We start from the raw sequence: 19,429 nt of genomic DNA on the forward strand, positions 1-19,429 counted from the left end.
AAGAAATGACAATGACCAACATCCCAGACGATACCTCGTCTCATCTCGCGATGTCAATATTATCTTGATGTCAGACGGCCCAGCCCTGTTCCTGGCCACACGTTGGTGACGTGGACTCTCTGACTGAACTCAATCCCACCTCCTCTCTCCTCCTGTTGCTCTGTCGCTCCAACAGCAGGAACCACCTGGAGCACGGACAGCTCCGCCAGAACCAGCAGCTGGTTGGTGCTGAGGAACCTCACGCCACAGGTGCGTCTTCTCTGTCTTTATTTAAAGGGGACCTATTATGCAAACCTCACTTTGTCAGTGCGTGGGCCCCTCCATTTGGCTCCGTGATGGGCCGACTAACACACAAACTGTCAAAAGAGACAACCCAGTCGGTTTTTTGCGAGCTGTGTATTTCAGAAAGCACGTCCTAAAAGGAGCCGTTCAGCATTGCCGCCCTTATAGATGTCATCGCAGTAATATACGTGACTTGAGTAGAATTAGAAGCGCCCTCCATCCGAGGAACTCCACCCACGGCTGGAGCGCGACCGGACCCACTAGCGTCGAAGCTAAGAGCTAAGCACGCGAACTGCTCTGTTGTTGGCCGTAGAAACCAGCACAAATCTTTTGAAAGAAAGTGGAATTAGTACCAACTGTCTGTGACAAAACTGCAGACGAGGGAAATGTGAGAATTTAAAAAATAATTCTGCTCGCTGTAGGCTACGATGCGTCATCAGCTCCGCGTTTCTCCGAACAAAACCAAAGACGCTTTTATTTTATTGTATTTTCCGACCTCTCCGTAACAGAATGGAAAGCCCCAAGCCCCGCCCTATCCCGCGCTGCTCCAAGCTCCGCGCCATTCCGGACACCGTAGTGAAAGTGGGAGCAAACTTTTAAATGAGGCCTTGTAGACGTAAAATGAGTGACTCAGCAATTTCTTGCCTTTTGTTCTGAAACAGATTTTGGTGGAATGATAAGGTGAAATTAGTTAAAGTTTACCAAGTAAATAAACATAACTAGGGGCCTCGGAAGGGTGGCTCCGCCCACTGAAACAGCCTGTTTTCAGACAGGGTGACAGGTCACCAAATGTTTTCTGGGAGTCGCCAGATGATTTTCTGAAACATGCACAAAAATAAGGAAAATGTAGTAGGGTTTTTTTGGTGTTGTTGTTTGTTTCAATTTTTATTTTTATCAATTAAAATATTTTTTCTTTTTATAATTCTCAGCGAATCTATCCAGTAGTTGCATAATGAATAACTTCAGTAGGCTACATTTTCCGTAATGAGGACAGAGAGAAGGATCACAAATTATCATTTTTACTGCGCAAATCAGCACAAACGTAGCACGAATGGCAATGATTTTATTCAAATTCTAATCACTTGAGGTGCCAACTACATGGAGATTCGGACACGGTCTTAACTATGCTGTTGTTAGATCAATATGGGCGAGTTGCCAGACTTTTTTTTTTTTTTTTAAGGGGTCGCCAGCCAAAAAAGTTTGAGAATCCCTGCATTAGTACAGTAGGTACTTGCATGTTGCAAGGCCGTAATGGAGTAAAGGTAATTGTAGAGCTATTTACATTTACATTTACATTTTAGTCATTGATCAGACGCTTTTATCCAAAGCGACTTACAATTGTTCAAACACCGACGGACGCAGCCATCAGGAGCAATTAGGGGTTAATTGTCTTGCTCAAGGACACTACAGCATGCTAGCAGGAGGAGCCTGGGATCCAACCAGCAACCTTTAGATCACTAGACCACCAGCTCTACCTCCTGAGCTACCATCCCCAACAGCTATCACAGTTATGGTATAACCGCGTGTGATCTGCAATTATTTGAGTTGATCAAAAGATTTTTGTAAAACCATTAGATTCCACAATCATATCTTTACATTCTAATTTTCAAAATTTTGCATCAAATCAAATGTGAATGAGGTGTTTCTAGATATGGAGAGATATACACAATTATAATCTTGTACGCTGATAGTGGCAAAAAAGACAATTCTATTGTTAATTGTAATTCATCACATGTTAATGTAATATTAGCTGTTGATTGACTGACAGCCCCAGTGAACCGAATATAAATCATAATGTTGTAATGAGCTAAAACGAACAGTCCAAGTCTCTGATACTGGACTGTTGGACCGAGTACTCTGTATCACACGCTCACGAGCAGCAGCAATCTTTAAAAAAACAGTTTTATCTTGTTGTCTGTCTTGTTGTTTTTGTTTTTTTTGTTTTTTGCCTCACCCTGCGCTCGCTCCCCTGTGCCCATGCAGATCGACGGCTCCACCCTGCGGACGCTGTGCATGCAGCACGGCCCCCTCATCACATTCCACCTCAACCTGACGCAGGGCAACGCCGTGGTGCGCTACAGCTCCAAGGACGAGGCTGCCAAGGCCCAGAAGTCCCTGCACATGTAGGTCCCCCAAGTCACCCTGGCAAACGGGCACGGGAATTAAATACTCATTTGGGCCTACGGGGGTATTTGATGAAGCGTAAAATGGTTTCATAACTTCCACACAAAGTATCTCTATTACTCGATTTAGAGATTAAAAGGAGAACTTTGTCTGCCAAGATATGTTATCCAGACGAAAAAAGTCTTCGTACGAGAGATTTTGTGACGTCGGAATAATTCTGCCATCTAGACCCAGAGTAAAGTCATGCAGGACTTGGGGAAAGTTGAAGATGCTGCAACTATTACCAGTACATGACAACAGACTCAAGCCTTTCGCTGTCGGAGTCGCCATTTTGTTTTCTGTTGGTCACACATCTTGATTCTGTCGTCACATTTTCAAGTCCCGCCTCCGAGAACGCTGATTGGCGAGAGGCAGATTCTGGTCGCGCCGAGTAAACCTGGAGCTACCGGAGGCCAGACCCTGAAGGGCAGACGCATTTTCCGGGCGGGGCTGGAACACGGCAGTGAAAAAAATTGCCTGAACAAGAAAATTCCATTTGATGTGTTTTGATCCATAATAGATTCATTATTCATCTGATTATTAGTATCAGCGTTGGCTCGACCTCCGGTTTTGCCGGTCTGGTCCGGTGTACGAGCCTGAACCGGTTTGATTTTGTGCAAAGCGACCGAGCCGGCATTAATCATTATGAGACGTTCTGGCAAATGACGGCGTTGACCCGAATATAAGACGTGTCATGACAAACTGGTTTGTACATTTTTACACCGGCCCAACCCTAATTAGTATCACAACAGGAAGTGACCGACCGACTCTGGTTTCCCTCCAGGTGCGTGCTGGGCAACACCACCATCCTGGCAGAGTTTGCCGGGGAGGAGGACGTCAACCGATTCTTTGCACAGGGCCAGTCGCTAGGGGCAACCACCAGCTGGCAGGCCAACCCAGGAACCAATCACACGCGGATGGGCGGGTCCTCTCACCCCATCGGCCACTCCCCCCACTGGAACAACAACAACAGCGGCGGCCTGGGAGGGGGCGGAGCCAAGCCGGGTGGCGAGCTGCTGTGGGGCGGGGTGCCGCAGTACTCCAGCCTGTGGGGGCCCCCGAGTGGTGAGGAGGGCAGGGTCATGGGGAGTCCCACCCCAATCAATACGCTGCTGCCCGGTGACCTGCTGAGTGGGGAGTCCATGTAGGAGCCAGACCTGGCAACCCAACGTGGAGATAATCAGTGTGGGGGGAGGGAGCGAGGGAGAACGAGAGGACCAAGCTGCGTCCTGTTTGCTGTTCAACCTGTCTCTCTCTCTCTCTCTCTCTCTCTCTCTCTCTCTCTCTCTCTCTCTCTCTCTCTCTCTCTCTCTCTCGTCAGAAGTTTCACTTGTATGTCTGTCGTGAGGGAGGACGACACCTCAACGGAAACTCACTTCCTGAGAAACTACTCTGTGGTGCATCTCAGAGATCTATGGAAACGCATCACCCCCGCCCCCCACCTCCCCTCCCAGATCATAACGGTGGTTTTAGAACTCTCTCCGCACTGTTTCTAGCCTTAACCCCCCCCCCCCCCACACAGACACACACCTCAGACCGTGCACGCCCCCCCCCCCCCCCCCCCACCACCTGAGACCGTGCACGCCCTCACCTCTGAGCCAGCGAACCCCGCGAGGGGGAGAGCACACGCCACTGCAGCTCGCCCACATTTCAGCATAATCAGAATGAGCCGCAGCAGGTGACGCTCAAAGGGAACGATGCAGCTCCACCCGCCTTGTTCAAGCCATTTTACTTTTGCAGTGTTTTACTTTGACTTGGGGGGGGGGGGGGGTTGCAGACGAAGCTGAGAGTTATTCAATCCTGTACGAGGTGCGTTATCAGCAACACTAACCACTGCTATTATCGATGTTATTGTTATTATGACGATGGACCCTGCCGCCCGACCCCAAAACACCATTTCAAGTGATGTGCAATATACGCCACAGACTCTTTACCGTCCAAATACAGAGGCCAAACGGAGCTGACAAATAAATCATTTCACACGCACCCCCAACTAAACCGCTGATCCACCGTCTGAGAGACACAAGGACGTTCAAACCGAGCACTTCCCTCCCCAGTCCACTCTCCACCCCCACTGCTGACTGGTCGGAGGGACACGGTGTGTGTGTGTGTGCTTGTGTGTGTGTGTGTGTGTGTGTGTGTGTGTGTGTGTGTGTGTGTTTGCGCGTGTGTGTGTGTGTGTGTGTGTTTGCGCTTGTGTGTGTGTGTGTGTGTGTGTGTCTGTGTGTGTGTTTGTGTGTGTGCGTGCAAACGTGCGCGTGTGTGCGGGGGGGGCGGAGCGTGGCGGCATTAAACCAAAAGTCACGGCAGTGGTTTTCCATTTCTCCCCAGTCGACGTTTGTTTTTGCTCTGTGTTGGTACCACAGTGTGGAAGGGGATACTGGATCCTGATTGGACGGATCCTTATCAAAGCACTTTTGTAGCGTACGCCTCCGACGAGCAGGAGGAGGAGCAGGAGGAGGAGGAAGAGGAGGAGCAGGAGGAGCAGGAGCAGGAGGGGCAGGAGGAGGAGGAGGAGACGCTGGCGAAACGAAACAGGGAAAAGAAAAAAAAAACGGGGAAAAGAACCCAACTGAACAAGCAAAGACAGAAAGCAGCTGCTCAGCGACGTCTGTTCACTTATGATTTGAACTTTACATGGATGTGAAAACAAAAACAAACCTTTTTTTCCTCTTTTTTCTTTGAATCCTTTCTTCCCTCCAGTTGACGGGAGCAGGAAGGACGTAAACACACACAAAAAAAAACAAAAAACGGTAGCAAAGCCAAGGGATGGGGAGGACACACCCGCATGCGTTAGGGAAACGGAGGACTCCACCTCCTGCTCCTCCTCCTACGTCAGAGTGAACATCGCTGTTACCGACTCTGACACGCCCGGCCACGCCCACAGCCAGGGGGCGCTGTCGGCGCTTATTTATTTCTTTTTTTCTTAAACTCTTTATTTTTTGTTTCGTTCTCTCTCTCTCTCTCTTTTTCGGAGTCCCTGCCAACATGTATGACAGTGTGGTCACTGAGTGCCTGCCTGCGGCGGAGACCGGGGCTCTGCAGCAGCTCTCACCCCGCTCCACCCCTGCTCCTCCCCGGGAGCCTCCTGCTCCACCCTGGGGGGCCTCCTGCTCCACCCCGGGGGCCCCCTGCTCCTCGTGCAGCTTCTACAGAACTGGCCTACCTGTGTTAACGCTTTTACTACTGCGCCAGTGTCCTCGGCAATCTATCTCTTTGTCTCTCTGTCCTTCTCTCTCTCTCTCTCTCATGCAAGGATCACTTTAGCCAGAGTTGGAAGATGTGTTTAAATTTCTTGGTCTCACTTCTGGTATTGCCAGTGTTTTTTGTTGCTGTTGTTGTTTTTTTGTTTTATCTGTTATTGGATCGATTGATTGTTTTTATTTTTGTCCACTTTGCTGTTATTATTGTTGAAGATGTAGTTGATGTTCATTGTTTTTTATTTTTTTGTTTTTTTTTGTTGTTTTCTGGTGTTGATTATTTTTCTGCTCGTTTTAAAGACTCTGATGGAGTCTGTGCGCACCGTCGTGCTGCGTCCGCGCCGCTCCGCGTTCCGGCTCAATCCTTCGTTCGCCGCCGGCGACTTAAGTGTGTCGGCCATTTTGTAAGGTGTTCTGACTCGTTTGAAAGTGTATACACTACATCGCCCACTATGAATTACCCAAAATGCACCATGGTATGTAGTTAATGAACCATGTCGGCTTATGGGAGCACAAATATCCCCGAAATGCAAATAGTTTGTAGAAGTGGTTTGACGTTTGGCCGATTGATGAACCGGTGCAGCCGATGTCCCCGTGTCGCTCCCGCCGCCTCGACCTCCTGAAGCTCCGCCTCCTTCACACTGGTGCTTTATTTTGTGGATTTTTTTTTCTTTTTTTTTTTCTCTCAACTCTGGGAGCGCTCAAGTTGCAGTAAGAAGCCGCCTCAACGGACCGCAGCCCTCCATTTCTATGCAACGACGGGGAGGTGCGCGTTCCCGCCATCCGGAAAGAAGGCCCCCCCCCCCCACACACACACACTCTGCATGGGCCCCTCCCCTGCTACCTCTCAGCCCCGCCTCCAGAAGGACCCGCTCTGTTTACCTGCTTCCTTTCGCTTTGGTGTCATGTAAGTAGCTCAGCTGAGACACCGCGGTTCAGGGCTCCGACACTGACTCCTACCAGTGGTTGCCGAGTTGCCGACTAGGCATCAGCGCTTGGTTGCCAAGAGGGACTGTTGCCAAATTTCAATCATTTTGTAATCGGGTGATATTGATCCTGTATAATTCGAAACCTACATTTCAGTGTGATGAGATGCCACCATCAACATCTGGACCGAAAATCTCATTTGTTTGTTGAAGTTCAAAGCTCTTTTGCTCTGCTGCCGTTTTCCAACGTCCCAGCGTGTGAAGCGCGGGCGCAGTGGGCCACGCCTCTTTTAAGATATCGAAAGGGTTTGGCGATGGGGCAACCAGACCGCACAAGATGGTTGACGATGGCCCAAATCTGGTTGCCCGGGGCAACCTGGCAACCATTGCTGTCGAGCCCTGCTCCCTGCCGGAGATGGACTAGATGACACTACGTGTGGGTGGGGGTGGGGGTCGTCATATCCTCCCGTTGTATCTACAGTCCGACGACACCCTGTCTCTCTGCGAGGGGCGGGGCAGGACGAAGAGGCGGGGCTGCTCTTATCGGTTATGGGCACCGAGGCTACAGTGGAGAGCAAGGTTACATTTGGGCGAATGGAGGATGACACGATGTGGCTTTGTGCACTGTGGACAGGGGTCACGTCGGGTACATATTTTTAAAAACCAAAAAAAAACGTTTTTATCGTGACGCTTTTCACAAAACAAAATAATCAAAACTTGGAAAAAAAAAGAAATGTCGGGTGGTGTTCCCGCCGGTGGGGGTGGGGGTGGGGGTTCCGTCGGGCGCCTCTCCTCCGGCCTCAAGGTGGCGACGGGGACGCTTCCTCTCGACCTGTGGACCTCCGCGCCCGGGCGGAGCGACCAACCGGCAGAAACAGGGATGAGCCTCACGTCTGGTACCAAGTCTTAAGAACACCACCTCCACCTCCACCTCTTCCAGCGTCTTCAGACTGTTCTCTGGAAAGACACGTTTCACTTTGTTCTGTTCTGTTATGCTTTTCACGGACCCCCCCCCCCCCCCCCCCCATGAACACTTGGCACAACACCAGCACTGAGAGACCCCCTGCCCCACCTCCACCTCCTCCACCCTCCTCGTATCTACCGGTCCTTCTGCCGTGTCTAGTGTTGGAATTACGAGTCCCCGTTTTTTGTTCTGCGCCTTTTTCTCTTTGTTTTGTTGCAAAACTCACGAGCGGCTGGAGCCGCAGCAAACAGTGTGTTTCTGGGGACGGGTGGAGCAGGAGTAACCCCAACCGTACGGAGGGAACATGCACACGCTGGTTTATACACGTCAACAATCAAGAGTGTGTGTGTGTGTGTGTGTGTGTGTGTGTGTGTGTGTGCGCGCGCCCCCCCCTCCCCGTGTCTCCACATGAACATATCAGAGTAATACAACACAAAGAAATACTTGAATCAAAAGAAGCGCCAATAATGTAATGTGAACACTCTCATATAGTGCTGTGCTGTGCTTTGCTTTTGTTTTGCTTTTGCTTTGCTTTGCTTTTGTTTTGTTTTTGTTTTGTTTTTGTTTTTTCTCTCTTTTTGTTGAATTCATAAAACTTCTGAGATTTTTAATCGCGTCGGTTCGGAGAAGAACTGAATTTGAAATACGAGCATTGTCAAAAAAACAAAAAACAAACCATGAGCACTATAAAGGCAAATTGACGTCTGTTGTATTTGAGTGTTTGCACAAGGGTGTGTGTGTGTGTGTGTGTGTGTGTGTGTGTGTGTGTGTGTGTGTGTGTGTGTGTGTGTGTGTGTGTGTGTGTGTGTGTGTGTGTGTGTGTGTGTGTGTGTGTGTGTGTGGAAGGTTCTGTGTCGTTTCTCTCTCCATGGTCTTGCTCCCGTCGTCTCTTATTATTTGGTGTTTCTCTCTCGTTGCCGTGGAGCAGACAGTAGATCCTGGTGTTTGTGGTCGTAGCCTCTAGCGTTGGTTGCACTGAGCGTCGGCCTGGACCCTCCTCCCGCTCATCCAACAACCTGAGAGAAGTACTGAGGGCAGACGGGGACAGTTCACGTGTAAATGTTTACTCAAGGACTAAAAATAAGTGTGTTTTTTTTTAAAGAAAAGGACGTGTAATAATCTACCTTAGTGGCTTTCAATGTGGAAATAATCCGAGATAAAAAACGGATTATTATTATTATTATTATTATTATTATTATGAGTATTGCACCATTTTTCAGATTATAAACCAGGAAAAGAAAAAAAACGTAAAAAAATTAAGAAAAAAAAAACCATTTAAATAGGTTAAGAAAAGAAACAAAAAAAAAAAAAAAAAGCGAAAAAGTATTTTTGCAGAGCTGTGGCCGTAGCGGTGCAGAGGGCCGGGGGTCGCCTCAGAGGTGCCTACATTTTGGGTTTGTTAGCTTTTCCTTGACTTTCACTTGTACGTCGGAGACTCTCGTGTTGTTCGTTTCCTGCGAGGCCACAGTCGGTTTACAGACACTTTTTTTGTTTCATTTTTATTTGTGGTGTTTAAAAAAAAAAAAAAAAAAAAAAAATGAAAATCTAAAAAAATTAAATAAAAAATAAAAAGTATACAAAAAAAATGTTAAATAAAAAAAAATTACAAAAAAAAGGAAATTCTACCACGGGAATGTCGTAAAAAGTCAAAAAGAACATATGCTTCCATTTATAAAGTATGAAGATTTATTGTGCTACTTTCAAGAACTCTGGGATGGAACAGTGTTGTCGTTTTCTGTTTTACCTTTTTGACTATTTGTTCTTTGTCGATATGGATTTCATGGACTATCTGAGAAGCCTGTACGTTTTTATGTTGTTTATATAAATATATATACTTTATTTTTTATTTTTTTCCTTCTTGAAAGAAGACGTAATGCTCACAATCTTGCACACACACAAGTAAAAAGTGGATCTCGTCTCAGGCAGGCCAGGGTTCCAGAGTACCAACTCCACGCCATTTTAATGTTTTGATGAGTAAAACAAATAAAAACAAACAAAAAAAAAAAGATGATGATGGAGGAAAAAAAAAAACTACAATTCTAAGCACTGAGAGTTATGGATTTCAGAAGAAGAGAAGAATCCCTTTTGTTTCTAAATCCGTAGCAGATACATATTAACCAAATAACAGTCTTTAAATAAGAAGAAAATTGAGCGCTTTATATATAAATCTATATATTGAAATTGCTTTACATTAAAAAAAAAACAACAAAAAAAGAGCGGTCAAAAGGTTTTGATTGTCAGAAGCAGAAAGGAGTGACTAACATGCAAACGTGCTGTATGTTTGAATCTTTATTGTATTTTCTTAATGAGATCCCATCCTGACGCGATCAGGAGCATTGTGCATTATTCTCTTTCTCCCTCTCGCTCTCTCTCTCTCTCTCTCTCTCATGGCGGGTATTAGATCAATGGCAAAATCAGACTTGTTTTTGGTGAAAGCTCTTGGTTGTGTTTATCCGCAGAGGAGCGTTCTCACACGGCCTCTTTGGGAAGGATCATGAATCTATGCACAAGTGTCTGGGTGGTGGGTGGAGGGTGGTGGGTGGAGGGAGGGAGGGAGGGCTGTGGGCTTGGACTGGTTTTTAGGTTTGTGTGTGTGTGTGTGTGTCCGTGTGGGGACGGAGGTGGAGGGGTGTGTGTGTGGGGGGGGGGGGGGGGGGTGTCTGGTGTGGACCCACCCCCCCACCCCACCTCCACCCCCGCCCTCCACCCGCCTCCTCCCTGATTCAGATTGACCTATAGCGCTGCATCGCCATGCTGTGTATTCCTGAAAAACCAATGAGTATCTCACTCTTAAAGCACTGTGGGATTCAAACCCGTCTTTTTCTCCTTTTTCTTTTCCTTCCCTTTGCTCTGTTTGTCTTTCCAGTTTGTTTTTGTTTTTTGGGTGGGGGGGGGGGGTTATAGGACTAGGGCTGTTTTTTTTTGTTTTTTTTTTTCTGTCTTTTGTTTTTTAAATACTAAAAAAAAAAAAAAAGCGTCTGTACTGAGATTTATTGAAAAATTCAGTGGCTTGTAATGTTTATTTTTCTCTCTGTATATCTCTTTCTCCTCATAGAATGTGATTGTTAAATGACATGCACCGGAAAAAAAAAAAAAAAAAAGTTTTCATGGATTATGGAGCTTCTTTCAAATATAAATAAAATTGCAGTTTTTTTCTTGGCTGTTTAAAAAAACAAAACCCTCTGCGTTCTTTGTCCTTCATTGTTTTCTCCATCCGTCGGTTGGGCGACGACCGCCCCGCTGCGGCTCCACGCCGCCCGCTCTCAGATCAGCCTCCTTAAAGCTCTAGAGTTGTCGTTTACCCCGGGGCCACGCCCAGGAGGAGCTCGCCCGCCTTTAGATTCAACTTTACGATGACGACACACGTCGGTCACCGTGAGAGAAGCCACCACAGCGGCCGCCGTCGTCGCGCCTCCGTTTACTGTGGAGCTTTTTATTTATCTGTTGTTATTCAAGTTTGTTTTTATGAATTCAACAACAATGAGGCAACAACTCCACTGAGGAAACACATTTTTAATAACGGGCCAGTTTGTCAATGTTTTGCCGCCAAGATCATTCAGAAACAGGTTCTTAAAATCATTTCAGACCCAAGTCACGTGATCCAGGAAACCAAGCGATGCCGCCGGGACCCTGCACCAAGGAACCGAGGCTCTGTTAAAAGCTGTGCTCGTCGTTTGTCCTTGTTCCGCGGGGTGGCAGCACAGCGGCTTTCCACCGTGAACTGACCTAATAGGGTTTGTGTCACATTTAAAGCCGCTTCACACCGAATCCGACAAACGACGACAACCGACGTCCTGTGGAGAGTCGGGTTCCGTGCGTGGGAAACTGTGACGGGCCGGGATAAGCTCCGCCTCCTTTCACCAAATTCAGTGTCTCTTTTTATATCAGTGAATTGTACGTTATTTGTAAACACTTCATAAAGATTGTTTGGGAACATGGGAGATGTTCAACTGTTCAAACTATTCCTGTTTCTCTGCTGGATGTAAAACCCAGACGCAGTTCATCCGTTGGCCACCAGGGGGACGCTCCAACTCCCTGGTGCGATTACGGATTCGGTGTTAAGCCGGCTTTACGCTACAGGTTTCCCAAAGTGGCGGCGTCCCAAAGTGGACTCCTCTGCTGTGCACTCTGTATCCTCAGACTGGACCAGGCCCGCACTCCACCCGGTCCCGGACCGGACGCCGGACCCCGCTGGCAGACTACATCAGCGGGGCCCTGCGTCGGGACTGTGGGGCCCCTCGCCCGCTTCAGAACCTTCAGATCGTACTTCCTCAGACCGGACCTCCGCCCCCTGCAGCTCCGCCACCTGTTTGCTCAGACTCGGTGGGCGATCTGCCGGGGGCAGGCGTAGTAGTTTTCCGGCACGTGCCTGGTCCCGGGGTTGGCGTAGATGGGTTGGGCGGCTTCCTGCAGGGGTGCGGGCCCCTCGTGGAGCTCATTGTGGGGGCTTCCTGCGCCACGCGGCCCCTTGCCGCTCATTTCCTCGTAGATGGGAACCGCAGGCTGTGGCTTGAGGCGCCGCCCCGGCCCCGCCTGCGGAGCGGTGCAACGTCACGACAAGCAAAGCGCGGTGAAACAGGGACGACAGGCTGTTAGAAGGAGGCCTCGAAAAGGAAAAAACATTAGAAACGACGAAGATACTGTTGTTACAGCTTTGAAACTGTTCTTCTTCTAAAAGTCTTCATTGTCCCGACCGTGAAGACTGAGCGGAACAATGGTTTCCTGCCACCAAATGTGGAGGACATTGGGGCAGGAAACAACAAACCACAAACGTGACGTCAACACGACGTTTAAAACAATGAAACGGAGCAGAATACACTGAGATCCTAATATTGATAGATAATAAAAACACATTAAAGACGCTACATGGGTCCAGTGACATAATAAAACAATGGATTCTCAATGCGCTTCCTGAAAAACAGCTTTCCTCCGTGGAGCCTGCGTTCTTGTTTTTGGATGGTGCCTCTGATCCGGGTGGAGCAGGAGCAGCTCAACTCACCTGTTTCAGCCTCAGAAGCCAGAGCAGAAGCAGCAGAAGCAGCAGAAGCAGCCCCGCGGCTGTGAAGATGGAGCTGAGCAGCAGCGGACGCCGGGCGGAGCAGCCGCCGTCTGCAGAGACGGAAACAGAGAAATCAATATGAAGAAGTATTTAGAAAATATTTAAATATTTATAAATACTTATAAAAACCACAGAACCAACGTGTGAAATATGGACGAAGCTCTAGAGCAACGTTTGAAATACTGTAGTTCTACTCCTAGACTCACCTCCATTATATCTGAAACAATCTATAATAATTCATTGTAAATTATAATCAGGACACTGTATATGACAAGTACTTTTAATACTTTAAGTACATTTAACAACAAGTACTTTTATACTTTTACTTCAGTAGAAATGTAAACGTGGCATTTTGACTTTTCAGTCATTTTACCGTCAGGAGTATTTGTACTTTTACTTTAAGTAGAAAGCTCTGAGAACTTCCTCCACCACTGACCTGCTCCCTCCACCAGTAGGAAGACCTGTGTGCAGATGGAGGGCCCCTGGGAGCCTTCGTCGCCCCAGGGTTCGGTGGTCTCCCACCAGGTGTACAGCCCCGTGTCCTGGGGCTCCAGTCGGGTCAGGGTGGCGTTGACCCGGCGGGCGTCCAGGCCTCCGGACACCAGCAGGCGTCCCCGGTGCTCGGTGTTGAGGGTGGGCGTCCCGGGGCCCCGCCGCCCGGGGGTCCCGCCGCCCGGGGACCCCTGCGCCTCCAGGGACAGCAGGGTGAGCTGGAGGTGCTTCCGCCCACTGTGGTACAGGTGGAGCCCCGTCAGGGCGGGCCAGGCCCGGCCGGGGGAGCAGGACAGCTGGACGGAGCCGCCCGCCGCCTCATGCAGGAAGACCACCTCCGAAAACACTGGGGGGTTTAAAGACACATAACACTTCTATAGTACAAAGCCATAGACGGGCAGACAGACAGACAGACAGACAATTAACATATAAAATAAGAATAATAAAATAAGGATGAAGGGGTCGTACCCACGGCGGTGTGGGTGAGGATGAGGCAGCAGGCCAGCTGGTTCTTCATGCTCCCTCGGTGCCGGTGCTTGGTTGTGTCAGAGCGCAGCGTCCTCCATGCTTGTTGTTCTGCCTCCTGCGGTGGAGTCTGCTCCGCTCTTTGTTCTGCGGAGCAGGAAGAACGAGCAGCGGCTCAACCACGTGGAGGTGGAACCGCAAACTGCTGACAATGAAAACTGTTTCATATGAATGAAACGCTTACTGTTGTATATATGATGTGTGGACCGCAAAACAATAATAATATTCAGAATAATAATAATAACATTTATAATAATAATAACAATAATAATTATATAAACAACAACAATAATAATAATAATTTAAACAACAATAATAATAATAATGATATTTTTTTTCTTTTTTCAGTGTTTTGTTCATCGTCTGTCATGATGTCAGCAGATAAAGTCATTTACATACAGCCAATCAGAGCACAGCATTGCCACGCCACGCACATTTGGAGCCACGCCCACCCACTGAGCTGACCTCTGACCTCAGTTCTGTCTGCGATTGAGGATTTAAAAACAATTTTAAAGACTTGTTTCTGAAACTCTTCCTTCTCATGTTCAGTGTTTCACATAAAAAGTAATTGAATCATTCTGAACGCTGACTTGGACAAATTAATCATGTTACAGACGTGAACTTTTTTTTGGGCTGTTTTGTTGTGACTTTGCTCAGTTTTATGCCATGAGACCGAATCTATTAGGAAGCAAAAGCAAAACAATGCTCTGAGTTCTCTTTTTCTATTTTCTTAACTTCTAAAAAAAAAAAAACTTCTACATGTCTTGATGAAGGATCCGTACGGCGGCAGCATCCGGGTCCAAACATCCGCAGAAAATGTCCCCAACATGTCCCCAAATGTCCCAAACACTGACCACGGAGGGATGTTGATCAGGATCAGCGCCAGAGTCTGAACAATCGACGCGCTGCTTCCTGATTACCAGACAATTGGGTCCAGGTGTGCGGCTGCAGGGTGTGATAGGCTGCATCCAGCCTTAAAAGTTGGGTCTGGGAGCCAGGCTTGCCAGGTCGGTCGGAGAAGAGCTCTGAGCAGGACAATCATAATGGGAACCTCAGCGCTGCGCTCGCGTCACCTTCTTGTGCTGCTGTGTTTGTGGGGATGTCAGGCCCCTTGCTACGCCCAGGCGCTTCCCTCTTGGCCCGGCGTGCAGGCCTCCGCACAGGCCTTGTACAGGCCGGCGTCTGAACGTCCGGCACAAGTGAACACGGTCGCTGTGTTCTGCCACCATGACTTCATGGAAATTGTGGTGAAAGCCGACATGTTTGAGGTGGGAGCCCCCATCAGCGGAGACGAGCTGTGGCTCGGCGTGGAGCATGATGACTTCTGCCGTGCCGCCACGGTGTCGGAGGACGAGCTCAGGATCGTCGTTGGGCTTTCAGACTGTGGCACCAAACACTGGGTGATGTAATGGGCTGGGGGTGTTGTTTGTTTTTGTGTGTACATGTTCTGCTGGTAACTCTCCCCGCTGTCCACAGATGAATGATGATGCCCTGATCTACACCAACCTCCTGATGTACTCCCCGGTGGCCTCTCTGGATGGACTAATCCGGATGGAGGAGGCGGTGATCCCAATTGAGTGTCACTATGGAAGGTCTGCCTTCACGCTCCCGGTTCAGTATCGCTGCATGTTGAAGTCTCCTCACTGACCTGAGTGTGTTCTGGTTCTTAGGAAATACAGCTTGTCCAGTGCTTCCCTCACTCCCACCTGGATTCAGTACACCTCCACCCAGGCTGCTGTGGAAACCCTGGACTTCAACTTCAGGATCATGACAAGTGGGTTTGTTTAAACTCAGTTTTTGTTCTTGCGCTTCAATACTGCTTATGTTCTGATGCCCTTGTTTCCTATGTAGGCGACTGGCTGTATGAGAGGAGCTCCAACATCTTCTACCTCGGGGAACCCATCTGCATGGAGGCGTCCGTCAGGGTTGGCCATCACATGGGGCTCAGGGTCTTCATGAACCGCTGTGTGGCTACTCTTTACCCAGACAGACACTCAGTCCCCAGATATGTCTTTATTGAGAATGATGGGTAAGGTTCTCAATGTTCAGCTGCAGCTTGACGTACAAAGTGCCCAGGAACACCGCCTGACGTCTTGAGTTCCCTTCTCTGTTTCAGGTGTCTGATTGACTCCCAGCTCCAAGGCTCCCACTCCCAGTTCTTGCCGAGGACACAGGATGACAAGCTCCGTCTGGTCATCGACGCGTTCAGGTTCCACCAGGAGGAAAGGGGAGAGGTGAGGGTGGATGGTGGCCCCTATTATTGATATTATCTGGAAGCCCAAGGCTTTGTGCTTGACACTGTCAAACTGGTCTCCACAGCTCTACATCACCTGCGAGCTCACCGCTGCTCCCCTCACCATGGCAGCTGAGCCACAGAACAAGGCCTGCACCAGCATCAACGGGAGGCAAGTTGCTCTCTTCCCTTCCCCAGGTGTGCTCAAATGTTGAGACATCCCTAAAATCTCCTCTTCCCCCACCCAAAACAGATGGCGGTCAGCTGACGGACATGACTACCTGTGTGGGTATTGTGGTGATCAGAATGAGGCTGCCCAAACACTCAGCAAAACCAGCAGCTACAGCGCCCTTCACCCTCGCAGCCGAGGAAAGCCTGAAGCCTCCTGGAAGGGAGGTATGGTGGCGCAAGGCCTAGAGGATCTTTACTAAAAGGCTTTATTGATATTATGCAGTGACATGGTGTGTGCTGCTAACTAATTAGGCCAGGAAGCCAGCTTGGGCCCTATGCTGGTTCTACCCGCCAAGAAAAGTGGCATCATACCCGATGACGAGATCCCTTCCATCCTCTCCAAGATCGGCCGGCCAATGTTCCATGGCAGCGAATGGCGGAGCGGCATGACCGTTAAAAGTGGTAGCGGCGTGACCGTTAAAACCGGTATAAGTCTAAATATATCAAAACAAATGGGCACGGTGCATCACACTAACGGCTTCCTGTATCTTTAGACTTGGAGAAAGGCCTGGTACCAGAGCCCTTGCTGCCCTCCCCAGAAGCTGGAGACATCACTGATCTGACTCAGGAAGGCCTGAAAAGTAAACCTAAAGGTGATGTCACTGATTTATTTTGGGGAGGGGTGTATAAACACGATGTAGTATCCTCTAGTGTAACTCTCTCTCCCTCCTGTAGTGACAGACGACGCTGCCAAGGCTCACGAGTCTGTGGCGTCGGCTTCCGAGTCGACCGACAACGCAAAGAAGCTGGCGGCGCCTGAAGTCCTGTCTCTCAAAGCCAAGGCTGACGTGTCCGCGAGTGACGTCCATCCCACCGCGCACGAGGACAAGCGAGCGGAGGTTGCCATGACTACAGCCGAGGAAACCACCGACAACTCTTCTAATGAAATTGCACCCAAAAAATAAAAGTTTAAACGCTGTACTTTCGTGGCTTCCTGTAGGCATCTGTTCAGTTTGGAAAAGTAGCTCAGTGTTCTGAATGGCATGAACTTGGCTGCACATTATTGAATGCATCATTAAATGTTTAATATTTGAAGCTTTTATTGCTTTTCAACATTACAACTGACACTGCACATAACTTTACCTGGTAAAGCAAACAACCTGCATTTAGGATGATGGTATTAAACTTCTGGGGGATGCTTGTCCAGGCTTTGATAACTCAATCATGGAACTAAATGAGCTCAGTGTTAATTCCCACACAGTACAAACTGAACCATCTAAAGGGGCGCAACATTCATTCCTTTGCCTTATCTTGACTCTGATGCCAAACTGACAATATTCTGACTCAGAGTGCTGCTCTTAAGCACATCTCTGATCCAACCCTTGTACAATAACTTTTCCTCTTTGCTTATTAGGAAACAGGGCATTCAGCAAAATATTTCTAACAAACCTTCACTTTGCCTGCATGATAAAGATGAGTCCTTGTCATTTGAACATGTGGTTGACTTAAATCCATAGGATTTAGTGTTTAAGCCTGATGGGAACTACACATGCTTAGCTTGGTTTACTGTAAGTCTCAGGACAGAACCTCCATAAACTGGCTTCAAAATTGAGGCAGAGTCAGCATCTTCCTCCCCAGATGTTTTTGAATTATGCTGAACACACAGGATCCAGTGAGCTCTGCAGAGCCCTCACTACTTATGTCGATATGGCCTCTGTGGATATTTCTCAAGACACCATTTTCTATTGTGTAGTGTTTTCCAGCGGTCACTTCCTGCTATTTAAAGGTGGAGACATGGACCAATGATGAGCTCTCTCTGAAATTTTCTATTATCTGACCACGCCCTTTTTCACTCTTTCTGCCGCAGAAGAGTTGATGGTTGATTGGCTCCAGCTGCCTTGTCCATGTGACTTTAAAAGGCCTGAGTCACCAAGCCCCAGATGCAGGGGAGGGAGTTGTTTAGCAAATCAGTCCAGCGGTGATTTGAGGCTGTTTGGCCTGTTAAAGATCAACAGTTGTCTGGTGAAGAGAGGATCTCTTTAAACGCCGTCCTGGTGTTTAACAGAAAAGCTGATAACAGTATGATGGTGCGGGTAGATAGCGTGGCCTTTGTGGTGTTGCTTTTAGCGTCGGTGTATGTCGCTGTAGATGCCATCAGGTCTTTAAAGGGCGGGCCCATGATTGACCCTGATGGACGGGAATACAAGGCCGGTCTCCAGAACCTCGACTTGGAGGCCGAAAACACGGAAGAGCCAGTGGTCCATGTGGAGTGCAGCGAGTCAATGATGACCATCCTGATACGATCTGACCTGTTAAGCAATGGGCGCCGCGTCTCCCCGGATGAGCTCTTCCTGGGCGCGGCCGGCAATGCGGCGGATCCCCGCTGCCGAGCTGTGGCACTGAACGACCGGGAGTTGGTCATCAGGGCTGCGCTGCACGAGTGTGGCTCCCAGTTCTCTGTGAGTGATGATGGGTTAGAAGGTGAATCTGTTGTGTACAATGGTCACTTCCAAACATCTCATTTTAAAATCCAACCTCCAGGTTTCTGGGGACTCGGTGGTCTACGCCAACAAGCTGATGATCTCCCCGGTGCAGGGTGACCACAGCATTGTCAGGGTTACCAGTGCTGAGGTGCCTGTGTCCTGCCACTACAAGAGGGATGTTCAGTTTCACTTAATTCTTCATGAGGATTGAACTGCTTGGTTTTTTGGTTTGAGTTCCCATGCTAATTTTTTAAATGTTCTGATTTGAACCCTCACAACAGAAACCACTTTGTGACCAGTCATGTCCAGACACTGCCTTTGCCCGTCCCTCCCAGCGCCACCGTGGAGGAGTCCGGTTTCTTCCTGGCGCTGATGACTGGTGTGTGTGTGTGTGTGTCTGTCCTTGTGCAGTTTGGGCCATCATGGCCGTCAATCTGCTGCTGTTCTACTCCTGTGCAGATGACTGGACGGCGGTGCGCTCCTCCAATGTCTACTACCTGGGAGAGATGCTGCACATCGAGGCCTCGTACGTGGACCCAAACGAGATCCCAAGGAGGGTCTTCATCGACAACTGTGTTGCTACTCTGGAGCCCAGCACCGCAGCCACCCCCAGATATTACTTTGTTGAGAACCACGGGTATGAATTATTATTACCGGTCCAGCCTGCAGAGCGAGGTGATGTGTTTCATGGAAACTCTGAAAACTCATTTGTGACTGAAGCGACTAAGCTGGACTCCATGCATTGCTGCCTGCAGCTGTATTTCTTAATATAGTATGTTATGCATTGCGCTGAATGTTGACTTCATTGTAATTGGGTCCAGGTACAATTTGAGTCAAATTCATTGTGGCAAAAAAATTTTTTCTTGGAAGGAAAGTTCAGTTCAATTTTTCTGTTCCGTTTTTTTTTTTCCGTGGCTGCGCTCCACCTCCT

At 48.6% G+C, this 19,429-nt stretch overlaps 1 protein-coding gene across 1 annotated transcript in view; it reads left to right on the plus strand.

The window, feature by feature from the left end:
• Positions 1–3,866, plus strand: part of tnrc6c1 (trinucleotide repeat containing adaptor 6C1) — a 46,561-nt gene extending 42,695 nt beyond the window's left edge. The window contains exons 18-20 of the mRNA XM_080010143.1: positions 176–249; positions 2,266–2,405; positions 3,230–3,866. Coding sequence (XP_079866269.1) covers positions 176–249; positions 2,266–2,405; positions 3,230–3,593 — 578 coding nt within the window. The 3' untranslated portion in view covers positions 3,594–3,866. The remainder of the gene's footprint in view (positions 1–175; positions 250–2,265; positions 2,406–3,229) is intronic.
• The last annotated feature ends 15,563 nt before the right edge of the window (positions 3,867–19,429 follow it).

This window comes from Zeus faber (genome assembly GCF_960531495.2).
Source record: "Zeus faber genome assembly, chromosome: 11".
In the NCBI taxonomy this organism is placed as follows: Eukaryota; Metazoa; Chordata; class Actinopteri; order Zeiformes; family Zeidae; genus Zeus; species Zeus faber.